Below are 25,345 nucleotides of genomic sequence, written 5' to 3' on the forward strand. Positions count from 1 at the left end.
AATATAAAAACGACATCATTATAACACCTTAAGGACAAATGGCAGTTTACAAATAAGGGCATTCATCCCCGCTTTTATTTAGTAGCTAATTGATCCAGGGATCATATGCAGTCATTTCTTGAAAGAAACTAGCATATTGGCAATGATGTCTTTGAGGATTTTGAAAACAAGATCCTAATTAAGGTTAACAGGGTCAGTCCATGAAGCCCGTTTGTGCAGGATATTCCATTATTTTTTGTATTGTGCCAACCACAATTGTACACTGTGTCACAAATGAGGCCTAATGAACAATGTACAATTTCTGCATGCCATCCTTTGATTTCGAGACAGCACCATGGCACTGTGGTAAGCATTGATACCACAGCGCTTGGGTCCTGGGACTGATTCCTGGGGTACATGTTCTCCCCATGTTCGTGTGGGTTTTGTCCAAGTGCTTTGGGTTTTTCCTACAGTCCAAAGACGTTCCAGTACGTTAATTAGCTTCTGGGAAAACTGGCCCTGGTGGGAGTGTGTGCGTGTCTATCTACCCTGTGATGGACTGGCGTCCTGTCCAGGGTGTACCCTGCCTTGTGCCCATTGCTTGCCGAGATGGGTTCCAGCTTCCCCACAACACTGTATTGGATAAAACAGTTGGAAGACATTATACAGTACACACACACACACCTTTATGTAATAATTCCTTTCACTAATATAGTGCTTTTCTGGAGACTCCACTCAAAGTGCTTTACAGGTCATGAGGAATCAATCATACTACCACCACCACCAATGTGCATCCTCACCTGTATGATGTGACAGCAGCCATAGTGACCTTGTTCATTTGCAGGCAGAAAAGCAGAAAGTAGCAACACAATGTTTTGGCTACTGAACTTTCTTCAGGTATTTCAACGGCAGAAACACTGCATTTCTTCTTTCTACTTTTTAATGAAAGTAAGTAAGGAGTCTCCATAATACTCAGTATTGCATATTCAATATTAGAGTTTGATATGTTGTTACTTTCATGAAATGTCCTGCATTTGTCCACATTAAATGTCACCTGCCGGTGTTTCGATGGTCGTGATGATATTCAGTACGTTTGGAAGAGCCGTCCTAATAGTACACACCCCTGTGATACTCCACTAATTACAATTATATTACAATGACTGCAATCGTGCACACCTGCACTCAGTTTTCCCCATTTCCATTAACACATTCTTAATCCTAAATGGCAAGTCTGCAATTTCATCAAATCTTTACATCAAAAGCATTGTAAAAAATCTACATCTACAGTGCCATATCATATACTCTGTTTGTATCCATTAGTGCTGTTGCTTGTTCAAAGAACTGGTAAGCTGAGCAAGATCTACAGCACCTCTTCTCAATCCATGACGACGAACAACAGGAATTCTACTGTACTTCCATACACTTTAAGGGTGTAGATGCAAAGAACACTTCTAAAAAACATATCCAGCTTGGAAAAATGAACCAGTTATCATGCTCATGAAATCAAATATATTTGCTTTTAAAACTGTACCAGCAAGCATAAGGCTTTGCATGTCTGTGCGTCTGTGATGGCGCGATTTGGGGACAAAGCTGATACAAAACCAACAGAGATTTTCCACTCAAGCTTTTTAAATAAAGGGTGTACTACTGTACAGTATATGCACTGGAAATATTAAATGTCATCAGCATCTATGCATCTATGCATTCCCAGAATCTGTGTTGTCATCTAGGACTGACAATTTCATATTGTTCCTTCCATCTTTGTCATTTTAACCGTGTACGTGACTCAGTAAAAGGGGTATGCATTATACAAATGTTTGAATTGGCTTGAGAAGAGAATGGCTTGAATCCATTCAATAAATATATAGTAAGAACTCCACTGAGTGCTGTTTGCTCATGCTTAAAGTGACGCCTTAATTCATATTCATATATAATTCATATACTAAAATCTCCAAAATGCTGGTATCCGAACATTGAAATCCTTGTGCCCTTAAGGGATTTTTACTCAGCCATCCCTGGATCAGTGAAATATAGGATTGTGGGAAATCATACTGTAGGTGCGCATAAAAGCCTCCATAAACACCTGACTTCCTGCTCCCAACTTGAATTTTGACTTTTGTCCCAGGGTTCCTGCATAACGTCCCCCACTTTATCGTGACTGTTCAATTGTAAAAAGATAGCAATAACAAGTTAGTTGGCAATAGTAAAAAGCAACAATATACTTCTTGTTGTATGGAGTCATCTGCTTCAGCAATTTGTTTGGTTTCACATTTTATCCCTTTAACATGTTCTCCAGAGAGAAAAAAAAAAGTTACGGCATACTATCTTCCTTTCTTTGCGACTACCTGTGCGTAGTACATCATTGACAACATCTGCAATTTTTTATTTTTGTTTGCTTCTATAATTTCTAGGACTGTATCACTCTCATAGCCCTGCTGTACTTGCTTCTGTATTCCTTCTTTCTCTCCTGGCTTTTTGTTGCCGATCAGTAGACACTATGGTCTGTCTCATCCTTGTTTCTTTTGAACTCTGTCAAGCTTTTCTTTCTCTATTGTTCTATAATAGAGCGTTTTCAAAGGCTTTGCTAAATGTACCGCTGGCATGATTTTTTCTTGATTGTCTGCTACTACCCTTCAAAGTGTGCAAACACAAATCCATCCCCATTTCTAACTGCTTCTTCCAACTCTGGGAGCCAGAGCCTATCCCGACAAGCAACGGGCACAAAGCAGGGTACACCCTGGATAGGATGCCAGCCTATCAGAGTGCAAACATATGCACGCACTCGGGGCCAATTTTCCCAGAAGCGAACTAACCTACAGTACCAGCATATCATGCATGAACATGGGAAGAACATATGAACTTCACACGGGTAACGCCCCATGGAACTCAACCCAGGGCCCCAATACTGTCTAGTTTTATTTACCCCAGCGTGTTTTTTTTTCTTTTTTAGGCTCGTTCTTATTCACTTGAAGTCTGTCTTTTAAAGATCTAAACCATGAACAAAAACAATCATGTTGTGATTGAATGATTCCAGTGTTATTTACTCTCTTTGGGTCATTGAGTCAGAGCAGATCACTACAAACATGTTCCCAGAGCTGGATCCTTAACAAGCCAGGTAAGAAAGCAGACATGCACCAGCCTTATTCAGACAGAAAACTTAATTTTCCCCAATAATGGGACGTCATCATTCCTGTATGCAGATTTGATTGCACTTTCTGCTATACACACCTGCCGTGTTCTCCAGTTTGTTCCATAAAGATTCAGGAGCAATTCTATTGTCTATTTCAAATGTACGCAGTCTTAAATTGCTTTAAATTGATTTTTATCCCCATCACCTCACCAGTCTTGCCTGCCTCTAAAAGAGAAAGGAAATGATGGACTAGACTTTAGGAAGAGAAAAAAAACTGCATATCCTCATTTATTTTCAAGACTTTCCTCGATTAATTAACCACGATCCCCTTGGTGGATCACACATAAAACGCATAGCAAATCTATTACTGAGATCAGTCCAGAGAGAGCCTATTGCATTTTTGCATGTATGGAAAACTTTACACATCCACTGATATTGTACTTTATTTCTCATTGATCTACCCATTGCTGAATCTTACCTACAGTAGATTGCCTTGTGTTGCACTAGATGGTTTTGATTAAGGTCTCTAGATTCTGTGTATTGAAGAAGTCTAACGAGTTGCACATTTGTAAACTGAATTAAAGGAAAAAGCCCCCCCCCCCCACCCCCCAATATCCAAACCTACAGTATATTGTACAAATATGTGCTGATGCCGTGGCACAAGGTAATTATGAGAGCCAGTGTTACTACAAGACAATCAGTCAATGATCTGGGAGGAAGTTGACCCCAGTAAATAAGAGATGGAAACTTGCAACTAAGAGATGATCAGGTTCCAGCACTGCTACAAGTCACTTAATTACAGGACAGAGTTCAAGAAGGCAATGGTTGGGATACAGAGTGAACATTTTAGAGAAGCACACTACACACGGTGTGGTGGCTCTGTGATCTGCGCCTGTGGCTGGAAGGTTCCTGGTTCGTATCCCGCGGCCGGCAGAGGAATCCTACTCCGTTGGGCCCCTGAGCAAGGTCCTTCACCCCAGCTGCTCCAGGGGCGCCGTATAAATGGCTGACCCTGCGCTCCGACACCAAGCTTCTCCACCTGTTTGTGTCTCTCATGGAGAGCAAGCTGGCTTCTGCGAAAAGACAAATTCCCAATACAAGAAATTGTATCTGGCCAATAAAGTGATGTTATTTAATCTAATCTACTGTATACAGGAATGAGGCCGAGGTTACGTGCAGTGAACTGAGAAAAGAGCACTACAGCCTCTAGAAGATGAATGGGCATATTTTGTTTTGTTTTTGAAACCAAAGTACTTCAGGTTTTGGAAAGAATGGCCTAAAAGGTTAAATAGATAACTATATTAAGAAATAAAAATCAAAGGTAGAAAGCTCTCTAAAGACTGTGTAGGAGTCCAAAGTTCAAAGATGGAAAAGTGTATACAGAGCGGTCGAATTGCCACGAGGGAAGACTATTGCAGCAGAGTCCAAAAATAACCAAAAATAATTAAAAAAAAAACAGTGAAGCTATTTTTCCTGAAGTTCTATCTAAAAGCAGGCATAGTCTATGTGATTAGTTAATTAATAAAGATACAGTAAACATGCGAAATTAATATTTCACACTTTTTGCCAGTAGAAGACATTGATAACAACGCATGTTGTAGAACAAGCTTCATCCATATCGGTTAATTTTAACAGTAACTTCCTAGCAGGGCTCCATAGCGTTTTCCGGTCATAATCAAGGAAATAAAGGACTCATAGACCCCTGGCTAGGCTATTTCAGGTCTCACGTAGAATGGGGGGACTATCTATAGACTGGAGAAATGAAATCTCATACAATTCATTCATTTTCTAACCACTTTGTCCAATTAAATGGGAGCCGGAGTCTATCCAGGCAAGCAATGGGTACAAGGCAGGGTACTCCCTGGGCAGGACACCAGTCCATCGCTGGACACACAGGCAAAGACACAAACACTCACACCAGGGCCAGTTTTCTCAGCAGCCAATTAATCCACCAGTATGTCTCTCTGGACTGTGGGAGGAAATCAGAGCATTTGAGGACATATCCCAGAAACTGAACCCAGGGCCCTAGCCCTGCAGGACAGCACTGCTAACCAATGCACCGCCCTAAACCCAGATGAATAAATTAATCTAATTTATCTTCCAGGTAAAGAGCAAAATTAGGAGGACACTGAATAAGAGCGACATTTTAACAGACGGCCAACATGAATTCAGAAAGGGGAAGGTCCTGTTGAATTGGCGTGCACAGATTCTATGAACAGGCAACAAGCATATCGAATAAAACATGATATACTGTATATGAAGAGTTTTAGAAAGCCTTGAATATGATCCCTTTTAAAAGGCAAATTAAAACAAATTAAAAGCCATAAGAACACAAGGCAATGTTTGCACACAGATTGAAAGCTAGTTCATAAAACAACAGCAGCACGCCATCCAAAGTGGTCTGATACAGAGCAAATGAAATTTACCACTGATTTTGGCAGAAGAAACATACACTTCACATACAATACTGTAAGGTTGATTCAGGGCTACACATGAAAGGGGTGCATTCTTCTATGCATCATGACAATGTGCAGAAGAAATAGCAATCCAAACATAATAAATTGTGTAATAGTAAAAAGTATTACATTTAAATCCAGGGCAGTTTAACAATGCACTAGTAATGCCTCCCTTTATGATCTGTAATGGGCACTATACCACAAAATGGATATCATACTGTAGCTTTAGAATTAGTTGAAAAGGGAGCAATCTTGATCTCAGAGAATCATAATAGAGACAGGATAAGGGGGGTTAAAGTTCCTTCAATCCAGAACAAAGATTGAAACTCAGATATATACTGTACAGTATGATCCTAAGGGGTGCTGGAGAAATTTTCCAGCTTCCCCTTAAGACGGTCAGGAGTCGTCTTGGACGTTAAAAGAAGTTTTTATTGCATTTGCCCAGAAGTGAAATGCACAGAGATGCTTGGTGTATTTTACCTCAAAGTGATTCAATCAGATAACAGAAAAAAATATTTAAGGACTGTTCGATCACGCTACCCTGTGCTTATCAGATTGGCGGCATTCCAGAATCACACTGATCTTCATCTTCCCCATTTGCCAACAAAAAAACTTCTTTTAACACTATTGGTTACTTAGTTTTGCAGCACACGTTCCTTTATAACAGTCTAGAATTATACAGTAGCCCTTGTGTCCAGCATTCTTCCAATCCAGTTCAAAGCAGTTCTGAATGTCCACCTTATAAAAGACTGAAAAAGTACGTTCAAAGTTCACAGAGACCTCCCTCGACAGGGGTATAGAAAGAACCAATGCAGGGGACTATTTCACACTCACAGTCAAACAAGGACATGTGATCGCAGTTGGAAAGCAAAAGGGAAATCATTCATGATCGAGAAGAAGCTCTTCTTTAGACAGAGTGGCGAGGGTCTTTGGACGAGCTTCCTATTTATGTGGCTACGACCCAAACTCTGGGAACATTTGAGACATGGCTAGTTGAAATTTAGTAGAAACTACTACTTTAGCAGTAGTTACTACCACTCAAGCAACTAAAACTATCATATGAAGAAGATGGGCTGCAAGGCCTTCCATTGTCTGCAAGTTTTATGTTCCATGCTCCAGCCAATTCAAAATGCCAGCATTTTACATTTTCATGAAAAAAAACATTTAAAATCTGAAGCTCTTCTGGAAGGAGGCTTTCAGAAAGCAAATCATTTCACGTATCGAACTGTATTGCAGTTTATACAGACATACTGTGCAACCGTGGCACATACCCGAGAAAAAACATTCTCTGCAAGAAAGGAAATGTGAAACGGGTTCAATATTTCCAACACTTCATACGAAACCTTGAGAATGTTACAGTGCCGATTAGAAATGATTGAGAAAACTGCTTTACAATCAATATTAATTTCCCCTGATTTTTTTTTTTTTGAGGTGGTATTTGAAAACTACCACCTTTGAGGTGGTAGGATTAAAAAGAAACACCATGCTTTTCTAGAACTCTTTACTCCAGATGCTTAACATTAGATACCTTATAGTCTTGACTGTCATAACGGAGTTACTTAAACATTTTTTTGAGAAATCACTTAAACTACAGTAAGTTAATTTAGTGTTAGTACCGTACATGAGAGGGAGTTACCAACTATGGAAAAAATGATGTATTGTTCCAAAAAACATTTAATCTTAAACTGATTGGCTTGCAGTAAACCTGAAAACTACAGTCCACTTAAAAAAGAGGAGTCTCACTGCTTCCACGTCTCCAGGTGAGAACTGAAAAATATCCTACAGGAATTTTTTTTATTCTAAAGGTATGTGCCACAGTTGTACAGTATGTGTGTATAAAATGCAATACAATTCTATAAGACAATTCCATGCAGCAGATGTACTGGCTTCTGTTTAGCAGGAAAAACGCATTTGTATTCACACAGGTTATCTAGATTCACTCTCCGTTATACAGAACGAATGTCCTTATGTATGACTGTGGTGGTGACATGCATCTACATCAACTGAATTTTACTAACAGTAAGGGAGGGCGGTCATGGAAACTGATAACCGCATCTAAGCCATGCACGCCCTAAGGCCAGCAGCACGGGGCAGAGTCTGCAGCCCAAGGTGCCTGTGGCTGGTCGCCTATAATCACCTAATTCACCTTAGAGCTGCCAGCAGCCATATCACTCTGCAACTCACAACTGGCAGCCCACTGAAGCTAAGCAGGTGTGAGCCTGGTCAGTACCTGGATGGGAGACCTCCTGGGAAAAACTAAGGTTGCTGCTGGAAGAGGCGTTAGTGGGGCCAGCAGTAGGTGTTCACTCTGTGGTCCATGTGGGTCCTAATGCCCTAGTATAGTGACGGGGACACTATACTGTAAACAGGCGCCGTCCTTCAGATGAGACTTAAAACCAAGGTCCTGACTCTCTATGGTCATTAAAAATACCAGGGCGTTTTTTGAAAAGAGTAGGGGTGTAACCCCGGTGTTCTGGCCAAATTTCCCATTGGCCCTTACCAATCATGGCCTCCTAATAATCCCCATCTATGAATTGGCTTCATCACTCTGCTCTCCTCCCCACTGAGAGCTGGTGTGTGGGGAGCGTTCTGGCGCACTATGGCTGCCGTTGCATCATCCAGGTGCACACTGATGGTGGTGGAAGGGAGTCCCCATTACCTGTAAAGTGCTTTGAGTGGAGTGTCCAGAAAAGCGCTATATAAGTGTAAGCAATTATTAATTAATTATTATTACTACAACACCCTCACTCCGGAACAAACAAAAGGTAAAGCACATAAAATCCATGAAGAACTGGGAGACAGATTCCAATTACTGTGGCATTCACAGCTCAGCAGGGACAAGCAATTAGCCTCCCCTCTCTAGGCTAAAAAAGTGTGACAATCCAGAACAACGTCAAAGGTAGCACTTATGACATTTTGAGAATTCCCAAAGGGAGTTGCTTTGTTGCCAAGTGTTTGGCAAAAATATTAAGCCCTGAAGACTCATTATTCAAGTGTGGCGGGGGGTCCGTTATATTTTTTGTATGTTTTAATTATAATATTAAAGTATATTCAGTACGTTTTACTCCAAGGAATCCTGCTGCCCTTGGTAAGATTAGGGGAATCAATCATGTACCAGGACATTTTGGCCAAAAACCTAGATTCCTCTGCCAACAAGCTCAAGCTTAACCGTAAATGGACATTCTGGCATGATGGTGGATCTCAAGCATGACAGTGATGTCTATACAGTACAGTACATCCACATTAACAAAGAGGTTTACTGCACATACGATAGATATTCCAGAGTGGCCATTTCATTCTCCAGACCTCCATCCAACAAAACGCTTGAGGTGGGAAGGAGGCAGCTCAGAAACACAACCCAAAGGGTATGAAGGACCCAGCGGACATCTGCCTGATGGAATGATTAAAAATACTCCCTCCAAACTGCCTCACAGCACAGCACAACACAGGAGGACTCTTGTCAGTGTAATCCCTGCCAGAGAGGCATTTACAAAATACTAACTACAGGAGTTTGAATACATATGACCCTAATAATAATAATAATAATAATAATAATAAGGAGAGGAGAGCAGGGTGATGAAGCCAGTTCAGAGATGGGGATTAGGAGGTCATGACTGGTAAAGGCCAGGGGAAAATTTGACCAGGTTTACCAGGGTTAACACCCCTACTCTTTTCAAGAAATACCCTGGGATTTTTAATAACCAGAGTCTGTGAGATGCCAGTGGTGAGTTGCAGGGTGATATCGGACAGTAGCTGCTGGCATCTACACAGGAACCCCATGAAACAAAGCCCTGACTGCATCAGCAGCAGATCTCCAAGCCTCCATCATCCCTCTACTGACACCATGGATCCCAACAGTAAAAAAAAAAAGTCCAGTATAAAAATGGAAATGGAAACGAACGTGGAGGCTTCCCAAGCCACACCTGCAGCTTGTGATACTGTATCTCATGTTGTCGAAGACCCTTTTAGCCAATGTCCACCTGGAATTTCACCCCTTAAACATTTTGTTATATCTCTGCAGCAGAACATAACAGGAGCCTGGTTCAGGTCTTAAATTGAAGCTAACCCCCTTGAATGTGAACAGTCAAATTTCTTGCATTTCTTAATGTGTCCACTCAGCAGACAAACATGGAAAGAAAAAAAAACAGTAGGCAGAAATTTTGTTTTGGTCTTCAGAGGTCAGAATTTTCAATTCTAGGCCTGTCAGGTAGCTGAAAATGATTTAAAAACCTTGTTGTAGGCGTCTACTAGCTTGAATAAGAATCTGGGACAAATTGATCAATTCAAAAAAATTCTACATGATGTTTTGTGAAGACTAGACCTGGAATGATATATATCTCACATATAAAAAAATATTGAAAGCAATAACAATTAAAAAAAAACATTGTTATTGCTATAAAAACTTTTAGACAGTGCTAGAGAGCCTTTTTCTGCTGCTAGGCATTGAAAAAAAACCTCAGAGTTGCCTTCTGGTGTGAAAAAAAGGACCACAGATAAGAAACTGATTACCCCTGAGTCAATGATTGACAGCTAGAATGCAGGCGGAATGCAGCCTGAGGCTTCTAGAGGAAGTCTCGCCCTCTAAGGGCTCTGAATGGTTGAAAATACAATGAATGACAGTGTTTTTTACCAATCGGATCCCCAAATGGGAACGTGAAAATGCTGAATAGAAGGGGATCCTGTGTCAAGCTCTTAGGGAGCACCAGACTTAATAAACCCAACATCAGAACGGGTCCCACTTCAAACCCCCGAGAGAGACAAAGCGTCTGTGATCAGTAAGACTCATGTCAAAAATCCAAACACTGGGAATTTCACAAGAGGGGACAGGAGACACCCCAGTTTAGAACAGTGGACAAACAGTCCACAGGCACTAGAACTAACCACTCCAGAAGCTAAACATCAATAAAAGAGTAAGAGACTCATTTAAGTGGACCGCTCACTGGTTAGGATTTTTGGAGGCAGAATTTGTACTGTCCCAGGAAATGGCATCATCTATAACACACCACTTCCAGATTGCTGAATGTGCAAATGTGAAGCCTGCAACAAAATGGCATAAAGACAATCTCTTGATTGTGTTCCTGAGGTCAGACAAATGATGCATTGGGTGAAAAAACACCCCCGCACACAGACCAGGGATGCACCAATGCATTGAAGGCAAGATAAGAGTCATAGCAAATCTGAAGCATCGATTCTAAAATTCAACATTAAAATACGATTCTAGTAAAAGAATAGACCCCAATGACCTTTTATATAGCGAGATGATATTTAATTAATTACTCTTGCACTGTAACAATTCTACTGCAGCACGGAAAGACATTCCAGAGGAAAAACACACTCCATCAAAACACCAGCTCCCCCTTTAACATGCTTCATTACACCTGTCCAGGAGTTACATCTCATAAAGATCCATAAGAGACCAGAGGCAGTCAAGCCCATGCTCTGTAACTGGAAAAAAATGTGTTTTACATTCATACCACGAACAGGAGACAAGCAAATGGCCAGCTCTACTTTGTCTTGGGCTTTTGTGGCTCCCGTACACCTCTGCAATCAAACTTCACATGCCGATAAATAATTGAACAGCACTTTTGCTGACACAGTAATCCAATCCCCCTGCATTTTGTCAGGGTCCCATAGATTTGAACCAAAATAGCCAAGTTATGCAGCTGGGGAACTGATCACCTGCACAAAGACAAAACGGAGGCCGTTTGTGGAAGAAGGGGTGATTGCTCAGGTAATTAGCTCTTGCCCACAAGTGTGGAAAATGAATGGAGAAAGCACAAAAGCTTGAGCAGTGAAATTTAATCCAGGCTTTTAATATTTATTCAGCAGTAGCACACACAGTCATGATGTGCGCATTTTTTTCCCCCTAGTGGTCCTGCATAAGTACAGAATTATGAATCATGCAGTGATTGCACACATATTTCAGTAAGGCATCTCAAATTTGGTCCACTTTTCATTTCAATATTTGTATTTTCTGTTTTGTGCAACGGGTAACGAAAATGCACTGAAACCATGACAGAAACACGCCAAAGACATAAAAGCATCAACAGCCATTACTGTACATCAGTAGGCAAATGTGATGGACAGAATAAACCAAATCTGACTTGAACAAGATTTCACCTAATTGTAACCTGTCAGAGTCAATGTAACACAAGGAAAGTCTTTTTAGATAGGTTCATATTTTATAAATTAATGTAATCTAATTTTATTTCTTATTTTAAAGAGTTTTTTTTCCCCAATATTCAGATTTTAGTATGTTTCTGAAATTTACAAGTCTGCCTCTAAAAAAAAAAAAAACTTAATTGACTTGTTTATCTTTCTATAATAGGCTCATTTATTTAGACTCATCCTAAAGATTTATTCAGTTTTATAGTGCAATTCCTATAAATGCACAAAGTTTCCATAACCTCAACCAGGACTTCCAGTACCAGAGAATAAGAAGGCTTTATTTTTGATGTACAGGATCAATAGTTCAACAAGTTCAAATCCAAATTAATCAGCAAGATAACATTTACGTAGGTCTGCGTTTTCCCGGTAGGTTAGGTTTGAGCACACTGCTGACTTCATAGTTAATGAATTAGAAGGGCAAATTGACTCATGCTTGCACAGGGGGATACGATCCTTAAAGCATAGTTTAAACACAGGATGTTAAAACAAATGTGTTAAGGCTGCTTAAAGCGTTTCTTTTTATGTTTTCCGAGTTTTATACAGTGTCCTGTCATGTCCTGTAAATGTGTCAAGGTGCTATATACATAAACAGCAACATGTACTGTAGCTTGTGCAACAAAAACTCCTTGGATCTTAAAGAAGCTTGGACCGTCAATGAACACATGATACGAATGCAAGAAAACTTTACTTTTGTAGCAGCATAAAGTCAAACTATTCATCATAAACAGAATACAAAGGGTGAAATGCCAAATAGGTACTTGGTCCATATCAATATGGAAGAAAATTCAGGATATTCAGGGGAACCTTCTCTTTAGAATACTGTAATCAAAAGAAGAGCTACTATCAGAAAGAAGCAGCAGTCTCTTACTCAGATGGTGAAGGTGCTAGTGCTGGTTATAAAAGACAAATGTCCAATCAAATCCTTAGTTTTGACATCCCTACAGCCAATACTTCCATCAGTCTTTCTCCACCCTTCGGGCAGAAAGTGGAAGAGAGCCGAGGATAATCTACATCACTCCTAAGACACAATGGTCCAACAACAAGAACAGTAGTCACACGTTAGCATCTTCCTTCCACAGTTTGGCTCAAAAACGAACGGATCGGAGACATCTGTCCTCTAAATCAACAAATACAATTACCGGCTACAACGCAACATCTCACCAATTTGTAAAGGTTTTTGGTGCAATTCAAACTGGTGCTGATCAGGGAAAGTACTGTAGCTGCTCTACTCTAGATATTACAGCTACGCAGTCACATAAAATCAGTCAGACAGCACTTTGCCACAATAATTTGCATAATTGGTCTATCTTTGTCCATGAACTGAAAAATGCATGCTTAAAAGTATTTTCCCAAGTTAGCCAATTCACTAGATGCGACACCCAGAGAAAAATCCACATTGAATGGAATGACTCCAAGACTGGAGTCAATCCCGAGACCCTGTCACAGCAAGACAACTGTGCTACTCCCCCGTGCCCACTCTTTAAACAGTATTTTGTATAAACTGCCTATAACTGGACTGTTCACTTTATTAAAACTGAAACACATTGCTTCCGGAAATGAGGCCAAATCAGAGAGCAAAGCATGACTGAACAAAAACTGGGAGAAGTAAGAAGGAAACTTCACAGCAGAGACAGGGACTGGGAAAAAAGGAAAGAGTGTCCCAGTTCAGCAAATAATTAGGTTGATTATGTAATTAAGAGCAACAATGCAATGAAAAGAAAAGAGCCGTGCAAACCCTGTGTCTTGCATTACGTGCCAATGATAATCAGTCAATTAACATTCAGCAGGAAATTTGACAAACACATTTCAGCTTAATCATTCCCCATGCTAAAACAAGCCATTAGTACATACTAGTTTTTAAATTAACCAGCTGGGCTGTTCACATTACACCATAGTTTCAAAAAGAAACCATCTCATATGAAGGAGTTCAACATAAGAGTCTGCATTATCCTTTTACATTCATCACATATTAAACATTGATGTTACCGAGTGCAACAAGATTTTTCAAAATGACAGAAATGCAATTGTTCTACTTTGGTCCTCCGCTGAAAATGGTGTCAGTCGACAGAAGGAACAAAACCAACCAAAGCTGGCAAAAAAGAGCAAGCATCACAATAGCCTCAAAAGACCATGTTTTAGCTCAGACTGATCAAAGTCTGCATTAACATCAAATATATTTGCAGGAACTTGGCACTACTGTACCTGCAACTACAATGCAATACTCTTACATGCTTTTACTGTATCTGTAGTTTTACTAAGCACTAAGGGTAAAGTTAAAGAAAATGAATTTGAAGGGGGAGGGAGGGGGCTATATAGAAGCATTTAAATAAACAAAAGATTTGCATCAGTTAAAATGTAACCTCCGATATAAAATAACTGGAGGTTTCATTGCTAAAGCATCAAAGTCAGAAAGCTTTACATGGAGTTTCATTTGCCTAAGGAAGAGCCAATGTACTGACATATCCAGAGGAGAATATATTATCTGAAACATACATAAACCACAGTACACATTTACCTAGAAAAACCAATGAGAAGCTTTTAAAAATTAAATTCAACTCAAAAATACTTTATTCATCCCCAGGGGGATGAATTTAAGATAAAATACACGATAGGATATTTATCTACTGTAGCATGTAATACTCTATATAAAAAGCCTGATGCGTAGTTTGGTAGCAGCCTGAAGTCTGCCAGGTTAAACACTGAACTGTTTTCAAAGTTTTGGAAGGCACAATGATAAGAAAAGATTAAAAAATTAAGTTCGTCAACCACAATGGTGAACCGATAAATACACGGGCCCGTTTCTGGACACCCAAGCTGCACCATGAGTACCTAGACATGATACTGCACACAGTGTCATATTTCAGCATGACGCGTAGCCAAAGCGCATCACTTATCAACAGCATGGTTTCTAGAGAGGAAGGACATCCCAGTGGGAGACTGGCTATCACAGTCTGACTCTCGACTAAAATGAATCCTGATGATTACTTAAGAGTGTAGGTGAAGGATTTCCCAATTTCCTGGTCCTGGAAACCCACATTTCTGCCCATTTGTGTTACTCCATTTCAAAATCCATCAGTTCTTATGAACCTGATGACAGGTCTGCCTGCAAACCACTGCTTTCCGATTCCTGTTTCTATGGCCACTTGACATGACTTGATGGATCACTAGGGATGCAATCTGGCTGCTGAACAGTGTCCCCTTGTCCACAGGCCACCGTGTGCCACCTACTAGACTACCAATGCCTCTTACATGGGGAGGTGGGGCACAGCTTGGGGCAGTGTGGTGGCTCTGTGGCTGGGAGGTCGCCGGTTCGAATCTCGTGGCCGGTAGAGGAATCCTACTCCGTTGGGCCCCTGAGCAAGGCCCTTAACCTCAACTGCTCCAGGGGCACCCTATAAATGGCTGACCCTGAACTCTGAGCCCCAGCTTCTCTCCCTATCCGTCTCTCTAATGGAGAGCAAGCTGGGGTCTCTGAAAAGACATTCCTAATGCAAGAAATCGTACATGGCCAATAAAGTGATCTATCTCTCTCTCTTACATCAGCCTAGTTTTCTTTTCAGGCCTCACACGCCACTATTGACCAGGCCCAGCCTTAAACAGCATTAAGATCAGACAAGATCAAGAAGCTGCATGTCTTTATTCTAGGACAAGAGAGATCTAGAGAAGATTTCATCCAAGCATCTAAAATGTTCAAATGTATGGTTGGGGATCAACCCAGGGGACACTCAGCAGGGAAACTAAGCACATAGGGTCACAACCAGGAACGAAAAAGAAATCCATTTAGACGAGCGAGTAGGAAACACGTCATTACAAAAAGAGAGGTGTCTGGATTACACTTTCATACCAAGGTGTCTGAGGGTCGCATTAAAAATTTGGATTCGTCCAGGATCATACAGGAACAGGGTACCAACACCTCTAAAAACACTTCTCACCAGCAAACACAGTAATTACCAATATTAACGTTTAAAAATACTTGCCGACTGCCTATAGATTACTGCACATTTCAAAGCTTGTTCTGGTTTAATATCTGCAAAGACTGTGACGACACCACGTACAGTATGAATAGAATGGCCTGGCTGTATGTCTGTGGGGGACTTTCTAACGTCTCCTAAAATGCGAATTGTATAATGAATTATGAATCAGTGAGTGTGAGGCAGTGGGGCAGGGGTCTTAATTCTGGACCTGGGATGCTGTCTGGGTGGAGATTGCATGTTTTCGCCATGCGCTCCGGCTACCTCCCCAAAAGGTGGTACTTTAGGTTTCCCTACCTCCTTATCCTTTTCCATTTCCAGCCCCGCTTCCATGAGGTTCTTCTCAAACTCTTCCCTGCTCCGCATTTTCTCCTCCTCCACAGCGTCCTGGGGCGTCACGTCCACCACCACGTCCTGGGAGCTGTGCACCGCCTGGGTGTCTTTCTTCTCGTCTGGGTTCCCATAGCTACCGTTGGAGATCACCGCCAGCCCCAGGGCGCCCGGTGTGCTCAGCTGGGGGCTGCGCTTTCGGTAGTGGTAGGCTAAGACGTAGTCCACTTTTCTTTTTCCGTCACTAAAGTACAAACCATTCCTTGTGTCCGGCTGCGCCGCTTCGAGGAAGTTGTTGACAATCTGAAAAAAAAAAACATTACATTACATTGCGTGCGTTATCTAAATTCCCTAAGAAAATGGGGGGGGGGGGGGGGGGGAATTTCATCGTGTCTCATTCCCAAATATGGAATTCATCACTAAATAACACTTAAATAATAAAAAACCCCACTAAACTAACAAATGAAATGCGACATCCTGAAATACATTTCCATGCACCCTATTAACAAAAACCGAAACAAAACGTTTTTCAGGTGTACCAAGGAACTGGCAGTTTCCCCCAGATTTTAAGCAGAAAAGCTTTCTGCAGGGCATTCCCAGGCTTGGAATCCCCTAACCTCCAGCAAAATGCGAGTTATCCCGATTGCATTCCCGTCCACGTACTTACGGGGATTTTATTAATACTTTGCGACTCCAACATGTTCTTTTTCCAAAAGAACAAAACCACGACCTTCTAAGGCACAAAAAAAGAGGTGCAGTTAACTCATCCCGATGTTTGTTTGTTTTTTAATTCTCCCAGAAGAAGTTGGACAATGCAGACCAGCTGTCAACAGGCGCTTTAACGTCTCACAATGAGGCACATGAAATCCATCTGCTCAGATTCGGGCGCTGCACTCTGCTAGCAGTTCGTCGGGACTAAGGCAGGCTGTGGTTCAACTGCCGATCACCATAGAAACTCTGCGTTTAACGGAGGATGCTGCCTCTGGGAGCCCAAGACACTTGTCTGGAACAAACCGGCTCCAGGGTGTGCCCTATAGCAACCTAATTATCATCTGTTGCTTCGTGATATGTGCACATATATATATATATATTAATTTAGAGGCCTCATATCAACACCTCTCAGTTCGGAACCGGTTTCTTCCTTTTACAGAAAACCCTACTGAAGCGCCTGAGGGGTTTTATGCCCTGAACTGAAAGATTACAATTCGTTTGCGCCGTCTTCTTGTTCAGGTACTGTGAAGTGCGTACTGCCGATTTCAACGCCCACACACTTAACATTTTAAAGTGGACACAACTGGAGCACCATCCAGAAAACGTCGACTACAGTACGGGATGTGGACTTTCACTCTTTGGAGCAACGAGATGTACCGTATAGATGTCCGTTCTTTGCAGTTTCTGCGCCGGGGCTCCTAAATTCGATTTAAAATAAAGAACTATAACAGTATGGTCACAAACAATAATTAGTTGTACACCGAACATCATAAAGGCCCTTATATCTTAAACCAGATTTCCAATGAGTATATATATATTCATTATTTCTGTTAAATTGAAATGAAAAGAAAGACCTTCGATACCGAGATTGCAATTTCCTCCATTTTTTTAGAGCTGCAGTGTCTCAGTTTCCGAAACTCACACAAGGAACCCAGAACAGATACTGCACATAACGCGAAGAACACAGCAAACATACCTTCAACGTACAATTCTGGAAATGTCTGATACGAATTATTTTGAATTATGCCTTGGCGGCTTATACAGTATATTGCAGAAGAGTATATTGTCTGAATTGCTTGACATTTGCGCAATTCTTGCGCCTTCGCAATCGTATATTCTAGCACTTTCCTGTAAAGTTGCTTCTATTTTGTGAATCACGACGTAGTGCATGTTTGATTAAGTCAACAAAACACAGATGAAGGTTTCTGGAGTAGTGAAGATTGTATCGGAAAGAAAACCTTCAGCACGTCAGTACGGTGTGACATTTTTAAACCACCCTCTCTGCTGCGTGCGCAGAAGATTCCCAGATACCAAAACTCTCCCCACCTGCCACGCCCTCTAACGGCTGTTAACATTGAGAGATTATTTTTTTTTTAAGAGTAAAATAAAAAAACACCTCAAAAAAGCACTGGAAATCCAACAGTGAACGTCTTCACAAAGAACAGTGAAACGGGAACCAGAGAGCACAAGTGGAATCTTTATGGAAGTGCACATACTGTACTGTCCTACCAAGAACAAGAGGCACTTCTTTACACAAAGGTTGCAGGAGTATGGAACAAGCCTGGCTTATTCCAAAAAAATGGATAGGATAAATTAGCTACCAATCACATTAGAAAGGCCAATTGACCACCTCTTACAGTATTTGTATGGGGTGCAGAACTTCAGCACTCTGTGCAATATGTAATACGTTTAATTATTTTCATGTCTGATGTGAACTACTGCTTTTTAGTGAGAAAGAACTGAAGGATCAAAACCTTATAAATGTGGTGAATACATATACATGTTCAATCAATATAAATCATATATAATCATTTATAATAACTCTACATACAGATATAAAGGCATCTTCAGTACACAAAAAAATTGTGGAAATACAAAAAGACTGAAAAGATTTTGCAGCTAGCGGAAAAGGTCTTTTTTTTATTTAGCACTAACAATCCATTTCTATTATCAAAGTAGTTAATTCAAAAGAGTGTGGCAACAGAGCTGACAATTAAGCAACTGCTTGGCGCTTATTTATGAAGGAGGGAAAGCGCAGGACATACAGCAAGAGCTTTGAAGCACTTCAGGAAACAATTAATTCTATAATGAAATTTCAAGTCAGTTAATGGCCCAAAGTAAGCTACTTGTTTGACTGCTCTGGTTGGTTAAGCAACGCACTGCACATTTATAATAACTCTACATACATATATATATATATATTTCTATGGAAGAAATGTGATTGTATTTTTAATATTTGTATAAGCGCATCAGATGCATAAGTGCTCTGTTACACAAACAGTGATATGCACTCATAGAGATACTCATCAGTTGATGCGTTGATTGAAATACTGAGAAAACATTTGAGCAGAAAATTCTCCGATCTAAGGATTTCTTTGGTTGTGGTTTCTTCAGTACAAAAAGATTAGAGTATTTCAACAGACAGTCTAATGTCATGTTCCAAACCCAAATAAACATGTATAAGGTAAGAATTATTCCAAGTCAGCAACACTCAACAGGAGTGGATTGGACTGCATTGCTTTTTCTGGGAATCTCTCTGCTCCATTTCAAAATAAATACTGCTGCAAGGGTGAGTAGCAGACTCTACATTGTTAAAGGAAATAGCATAAAGTATGTAAATATAGGGAAGATTGAAAAATACACAAACCATTCCAAAGCCTTTCCAAATATAAGGGAACAGAAAAATGCAATATACTCTGTACTGTAATCCCAGAAATGGCTCTGAACCGTTGCTTGCACATTTCAACTTCTGTCTATAATTTTTTATGACGTGAATCTGGTTCTCTTCCTCCACTCAATATAGACATATCAGGGGCCATACATACAGCTTCATTCTGGTCCTCAAAGTAGTCAGAAGGGTTGAAAGCACCATTGACCGTGTGGAGATCCAGCTCGGAAAACTCCCGTGGGACAGAAAGGAAGCGGTCGCTGTGAATTGAAGACGACTCACTGACTGCCGTCGATGGTTTTACACATTCCACTCGTGTGTTTGGAGTATCTGCGGGAAAAAAAAAAAGCAGAACATTAGTCTTTTTCTTTTAATTTTACATTTTAAAAGGTACAGGAACTTCCAAAAATGGGCAAAACATACAGTACAGTAGTTCATTGTGAATTCAGTACCTTGGACAGCTACAGCCAGGAACTTACTGTAACTTTCAAGTTAAAATTGACAAGAATGAACGATGTAAAAGAGAGCATGTTTTTAAAAAAAAGGATGAAAAAACAGAAATAAATGGTTAAATCAACTAACAAAGACCAAATAGTGTGTTTTTCTACATCACACTATTTCCCCCCCAATCATGGTTTAAACAAACTGTAAACCATATTAGATTAATTAGAGAAGAGTTTGGGACAGTTTATCCATATGAAAAATAATATGCTTGGTACCGGACTTTTTTATTCCAAATAAACATGTCCTTCTCCGAATACCAATAACAGTTTTTTAACTGATTTTGTGTGATTTAAAGCACTTAAACCCAAGAACTGCAAGAAGTGAAGCCCATAACCACAAGAGATCAAGAAAACTCTTTTAATAAAAAGGGCTGACTGTTTCAAATTTCCCCGATCGATTGTTTCCTTACCGTATTCAGCTTTGCTGCCAACTTAATATTTCCACAACAGCAACATGCAGGTTTGTGGGCAGAGTCGTGCCTATTAAAATGTGTGATCATCAGACCCACCCCTTGTAAATACTTAAAACAGAAATTCAACTAAAAAAAAAAGAAGCTGATCAGAAGAGTTTTAAGGAGACCATAAGGGATGAATGCAACAATCCTTTGAACTTCAGAGCCGCGAGAGGAAAAAGAATTTGAGAGGCAAAAGAACCTACAGTAGTTTGGCAAAAATGTTGTCTGCCGGCCTGAAGGGATGGGGTTGTTTTTACTGGTGCACAAACAACACGAGCAGTGAGCACACAAGACTCAGGGGAAGTACTGTATGGCTCAGCCAGCAACACTGTAGCATAGATGTCTCTGGCCCAAGCCAAGTCAAAGTCATTAGCCGACTGTCACTGGGGTTCCCCGAGCAGTGATGTGCAAATGGTCAAGTACTGCGGAGGTAGGGTGTACGTTTCATGCCTAGGCACTGTGAACCCTAGGGTTTTCAGGCTCAGGTGAGCCTGCAAAACTTGTAGCATCAGCAAGAGAAGCATCAGTATGCAGTAGCATCACTGGCTCAGCGTCACACAGCTGAGACAGGGGGCTCATCATACAGGCAGGTCCAAAAGGCCGACAGGGGGCCACAGCACTGACCTGAATGTATTTACAAATGAACATTCCCCCTCCCCCAGATTGGGGGCAGAAGCCAAAACAGGAAAGCAAATGGAATTAAATCAAATCAAACCAGATTAGACAGATCAAGACAGAAGGTACACTTGTTAAGGAGCAATATTACTTAATTCAGCAGCATCCAGCAGTGCGCTCAGGAAGGTGAGCTAGGAGTTACGGGGTGGTTTTTGAACAAGCTGATGGTAAACGCAAGGAGCAAACCCCAACCTAAATAATTGAAGTCAGAGAGAGGGACAAGAGGTTTTGAAACTGATGTCCTTACACAGCCTGCTAGTGTTACAGGATGAGTTGACAGAAGACTGGCGCAGGACACTGCAACCAGAATAAACACGAGATTTGAGTGAGGCACACCTAAATGTGTATATTAGGACACCTTGCGTACTGTGGTATGTAATCTTGACTGGCAACAGGAAATCTTTGCTTGCGGGAAGTTTTCTGTAAACCTTGGCCAAACATTCTCTGGTTGCACTGTTTTCCAGGAGGGCCTCAACATTTTTCCTGAAATCAGTATTCATTGCCTTTTCGTTTTTGTGCTCCACCGAAGTTTTCCGAAACCACTTCATCCAGCACAGGGGCACAGAGGAGCTGGAGCCTATCCTAGCATGCAACAGGCACATGGCAGGGTACACCCCAGACGCCAGTCCATCGCAAGGCACACACAGACACAAACACTCACACCAGAGCCAATTTCTACAGAAGCCAATTGACCTACAGGTATCAGTACTGTATGTACTGGAACTGTGGGAGGAAACTGGAGGAAACCCACGCAAACCTGAAGAGAACATGCAAACTCCACACAGACTGCACCCCAACAATTGATGCGCTCGGCATATCAGCTACTACTAGTGCTGAAAACTGTGCCACCTAAAGTTTACAGTGACTCTAATTCCATTAGTCAGTGTAGATGCATTTTACGCTATGTATCCTGAATGTAAATACTAAACCTATCTTTCGTATTCACATACCCTGTACTGTATATCCTATGGCACATATAGTAGATCACTAATGTTATTTTTAATCGCTGAAATTCCTTGAACTGAATAAAAAAAAAAATCAAAAGCCCCTGCCTTTGACGTACACAATGAAACTGCGTTCTAATGTGTTTAAAGAAATATATCCGTGTCTATTAAAAACGTAAAAAAAAAATCAAAATTGTTTTGACAAAAAAGTATTTGAACTAACAGGAGTGCAATGAAAGTCGCTTTGGATAAAAGCGGCACCTAAATTAATCATAAGAAGAACAGCAAGAGCTCTTGAATTCCTAATGCAAAGTATCGCACAGAAATCCAAACATACAAGCAATTATCGCATCTCCCAGAATTGCATTTAACTAAAAATTCCGGGGTTTGTGACAGATCAAATAAAGACAAATAAAACAGAAAACACACCAACTACCCTTACACGCCATTACTGTTTCCTACTGTAAGCAGTATAACAGTCTCAAAATAGCTCAGATTAGCATTTTGCTAATTATATTAAGTGTAATTTGCGTGTTCTAATCCACGTAACGTGGTCTTCGTTTCGTTCTCATCTCTTCATTATTCCGTTTCAAAAACCAAAGGCAAAAACTGTGCATGCGCCTTTAAAGCCAAGCGAATTTAAATGCCCTCCTCGGCAGCAAACAGGGGGGAAAAAGTTTATAAAATTTGAGGCAAGTAGATTAGAGACAAAGCACACAGTAGTATCTGTTAATCGTCCGTTTGCAAGTACTTTTTTCCAAATCGATTCCAGCCAGGGATAGACTCCGCGTATGGAGACGCACGTTCAGAAAGGTTTCAACTCCCGAAGAAACCGCTTAAATTACTCGACACCGGCCGAATTTTCTCAAGAATGACCCACTTACCGCTGGCCGGGGGCAAACTGTCTTCCATGGTGCGGAGGGTCGCAGGTCTGGAAGCGGAGAAGCCTGTAATAGGATGTGGCTGTGTTGTAACTATGTACAGTCTGCTCCTCGGTCTGCAATGGCTTAATTTGCGGACAGCCCTGGCAGCTAATTCCATCTCTGCTTTGAAAGGGCTTTAGACAAGGCAAACTTCGGCTAATTGGCCTTCTGCCTCTTTAATCACGAGAGACAGACTCCTCCATCCGCTGTAATTTTCCTCATTTATTCCGAGTGGAGTGGCACAAGTGGGCTGTCCAGAGCTTGCATTGACAAAGAAAAAAATTAGGCGATAAAGAGTTTCAGGTTGCCTTTTTAAGCAATTAAGCAGCTCGTTAGCGGTTGTGGTGCCTAAAGTCCTTATGAAGCGGGTCTGCGAAGATTTTTAAATTCACAGAGCAGTAACTTTTATGTTTCAATGCGTTTTTTTAAAAAAAAAAACCAACTTGAACTTTTCGCTTAACTGTAAGTATCATATCATTTCATATTTACGCGTGAGCTGACCCGACCATCTTTGAACTGGAGTCACCTCACCTCTTTATATTGTTCTCCATTGTCTCAGGTTACGTTCATCTGGCAAATATATCCCGCCAATGAAATATTCAAGCCTTTTATTTTGTAATCGAGGGAACAATTAAATGCAAAGAGCCTTTAAAAAGCAGGAGCTTTACCGGTGCAGTATTGCTCAAATTCTGCGACTCGCTCGGATGAATGCCATTTCTAAAATTTGCTAAACTAACTTGATGCAATGCACGCAAAATGCTGATTTTCAATACCGAGAGACAGCGGACGTTTTATTAAAAGAGTATAACCGATTCTAAATTGCTGTTTTAAAATGCCTATAAACGTACAGAAAAACAGGTGGGATAGGGCATGCTTTGTGAGAAACCGTGTTTATTTAGGTAGGTTGGGGGGTTAAGTATATATATTTTTTTATATTAATCAGTATAAAGAAGCTTCGTATTTGTTGCGTAATGTTACTGATGTCCCCAGTATATTGATTCCCTCCCTCCTAGCAGAACGGTAGATGGAGTTGTGCAAATCGGACACGGCTCTCGGTGGAGTTTGTTCGAATTTATAAAACCGTAGCCAGGTGGTGATGAAGTTGTCTCACAAACCGAGCAAATTATCTTACTTTCTAATTATTTGCTCAATAGTCTTCACTAAAGAAACGGAGTTCATTTAACTCTCTCTATTTGGAATCAATTTACAGATACTTTTGTTTTTTTTTTAAAAAAAGGTTTAAGTTTGATTACGGAAAATAACTAGATCGCTGATGCAAAGGGGATTCGTTGTAACATTGTTACATTGTAACGTAAGTGTAGGACATACAGTACAGTATATTCATAAAGAATAGACGCGGCAGCACTCAGGTCTGATGGACTTAATCAATGTTTTTAAAGGGACACCAATCACAATCGGCGAAGATGCGTCCCTCCAGCTATTTTTCGAACAACTTAAGACATTTCAGGGTCATGGGGGAGCTGGAGTCTGTCTCGGCTAGCAACAGGTGCCAGGCAGGGTACACCCTGGGCAGGACGCCAGTCCACGCAAGGGCACACACAGACACAAACACGCAAACGAACAGTTTGTTGGCCAGGGCCAATTTTCCCAGAAGCCAGTTAACCTGCCAGCATGTCTTTGGATTGTGGGAGAAAACTAGAGCACCCGAAGGAAACCCTCATGAACATGGGGAGAACATGCAGCCTCCACGCAGAAGGGCCCCAGTTCTGCAAGGCAGTAATACTAACCACTGTTCCACGCATACAGCAGCAAATAGACAATGGCAGGGTGGCTGGTGTTGTCATCGAAAGTTGATCCTACAGATTGTCTACTGAGCTCAGGTTAGGGGAAGCATTTGAGAATGGCAATGTTGTTTTTTCTTGAAGTCATGGCAGAAAGGGGAAAATAGGGAAAAAAACATACAGTATACAGGTATAGCTCACCCGACTCTGTCTAGGAGGGATTAGGGACAGACAGCACACTAATTCTCATTTAATTTACTGCAAAATCGACATCCCTTTAAATATTACCAGAAACACGAGAAGATAAGTGTGATTGTTTCCCGTAGACAGATTATACAGTATGTGTTTTATTTATTTTTAGACTGTCGTTTAGGAGACTCCATTTATTCCCAGGCCAGGAAATGAGTTGTTTGTTGCACTGTGTTCCTATTCCAAAATTTGAAGCAGGTACTTTCTTTTAAATGGGAAGACTGTAAATCTACAGTAAGTGAATTCTATAAGTCTGTGCTGCCACATTTTAAATTAAACGTGGTCAAAGTTAATAAGTTAAGACTCCGTTATCTAGTCACAATTTCATAGTCTCATGATATTCAACACCTTTGATGTTCAGATAACAGTGAGGAGGCAAAAGGACAACATTGCTTAAATTAGCCTCTGAGAATACTGTATCTAATACATCAAAGTACACTG

At 40.8% G+C, this 25,345-nt stretch overlaps 1 protein-coding gene across 6 annotated transcripts in view; it reads right to left on the reverse strand.

Annotated features, from left to right (window-relative positions):
* ano2b (anoctamin 2b) overlaps positions 1-23,283 on the reverse strand; it is a 124,968-nt gene extending 101,685 nt beyond the window's left edge. For 3 of the 6 annotated variants that reach the window (XM_088646438.1, XM_088646435.1, XM_088646434.1), the window contains exons 1-3: positions 22,875-23,282; positions 19,571-19,743; positions 16,002-16,337 (exon numbers count right to left, since the gene is read on the reverse strand). In XM_088646438.1, the coding sequence (XP_088502564.1) occupies positions 16,002-16,337; positions 19,571-19,743; positions 22,875-23,031 (666 nt within the window). In that variant the 5' untranslated portion in view covers positions 23,032-23,282. Of the gene's footprint in view, positions 1-16,001; positions 16,338-16,701; positions 17,044-19,570; positions 19,744-22,874 lie in introns of those variants that run through there. The other 3 variants (XM_088646440.1, XM_088646439.1, XM_088646436.1) reach the window with 2 other exon arrangements.
* Positions 23,284-25,345: the final 2,062 nt, after the last annotated feature.

The sequence above is a fragment of the Lepisosteus platostomus genome, chromosome 9 (genome assembly GCF_059453375.1).
Source record: "Lepisosteus platostomus isolate fLepPlt1 chromosome 9, fLepPlt1.hap1, whole genome shotgun sequence".
NCBI lineage: Eukaryota > Metazoa > Chordata > Actinopteri > Semionotiformes > Lepisosteidae > Lepisosteus > Lepisosteus platostomus.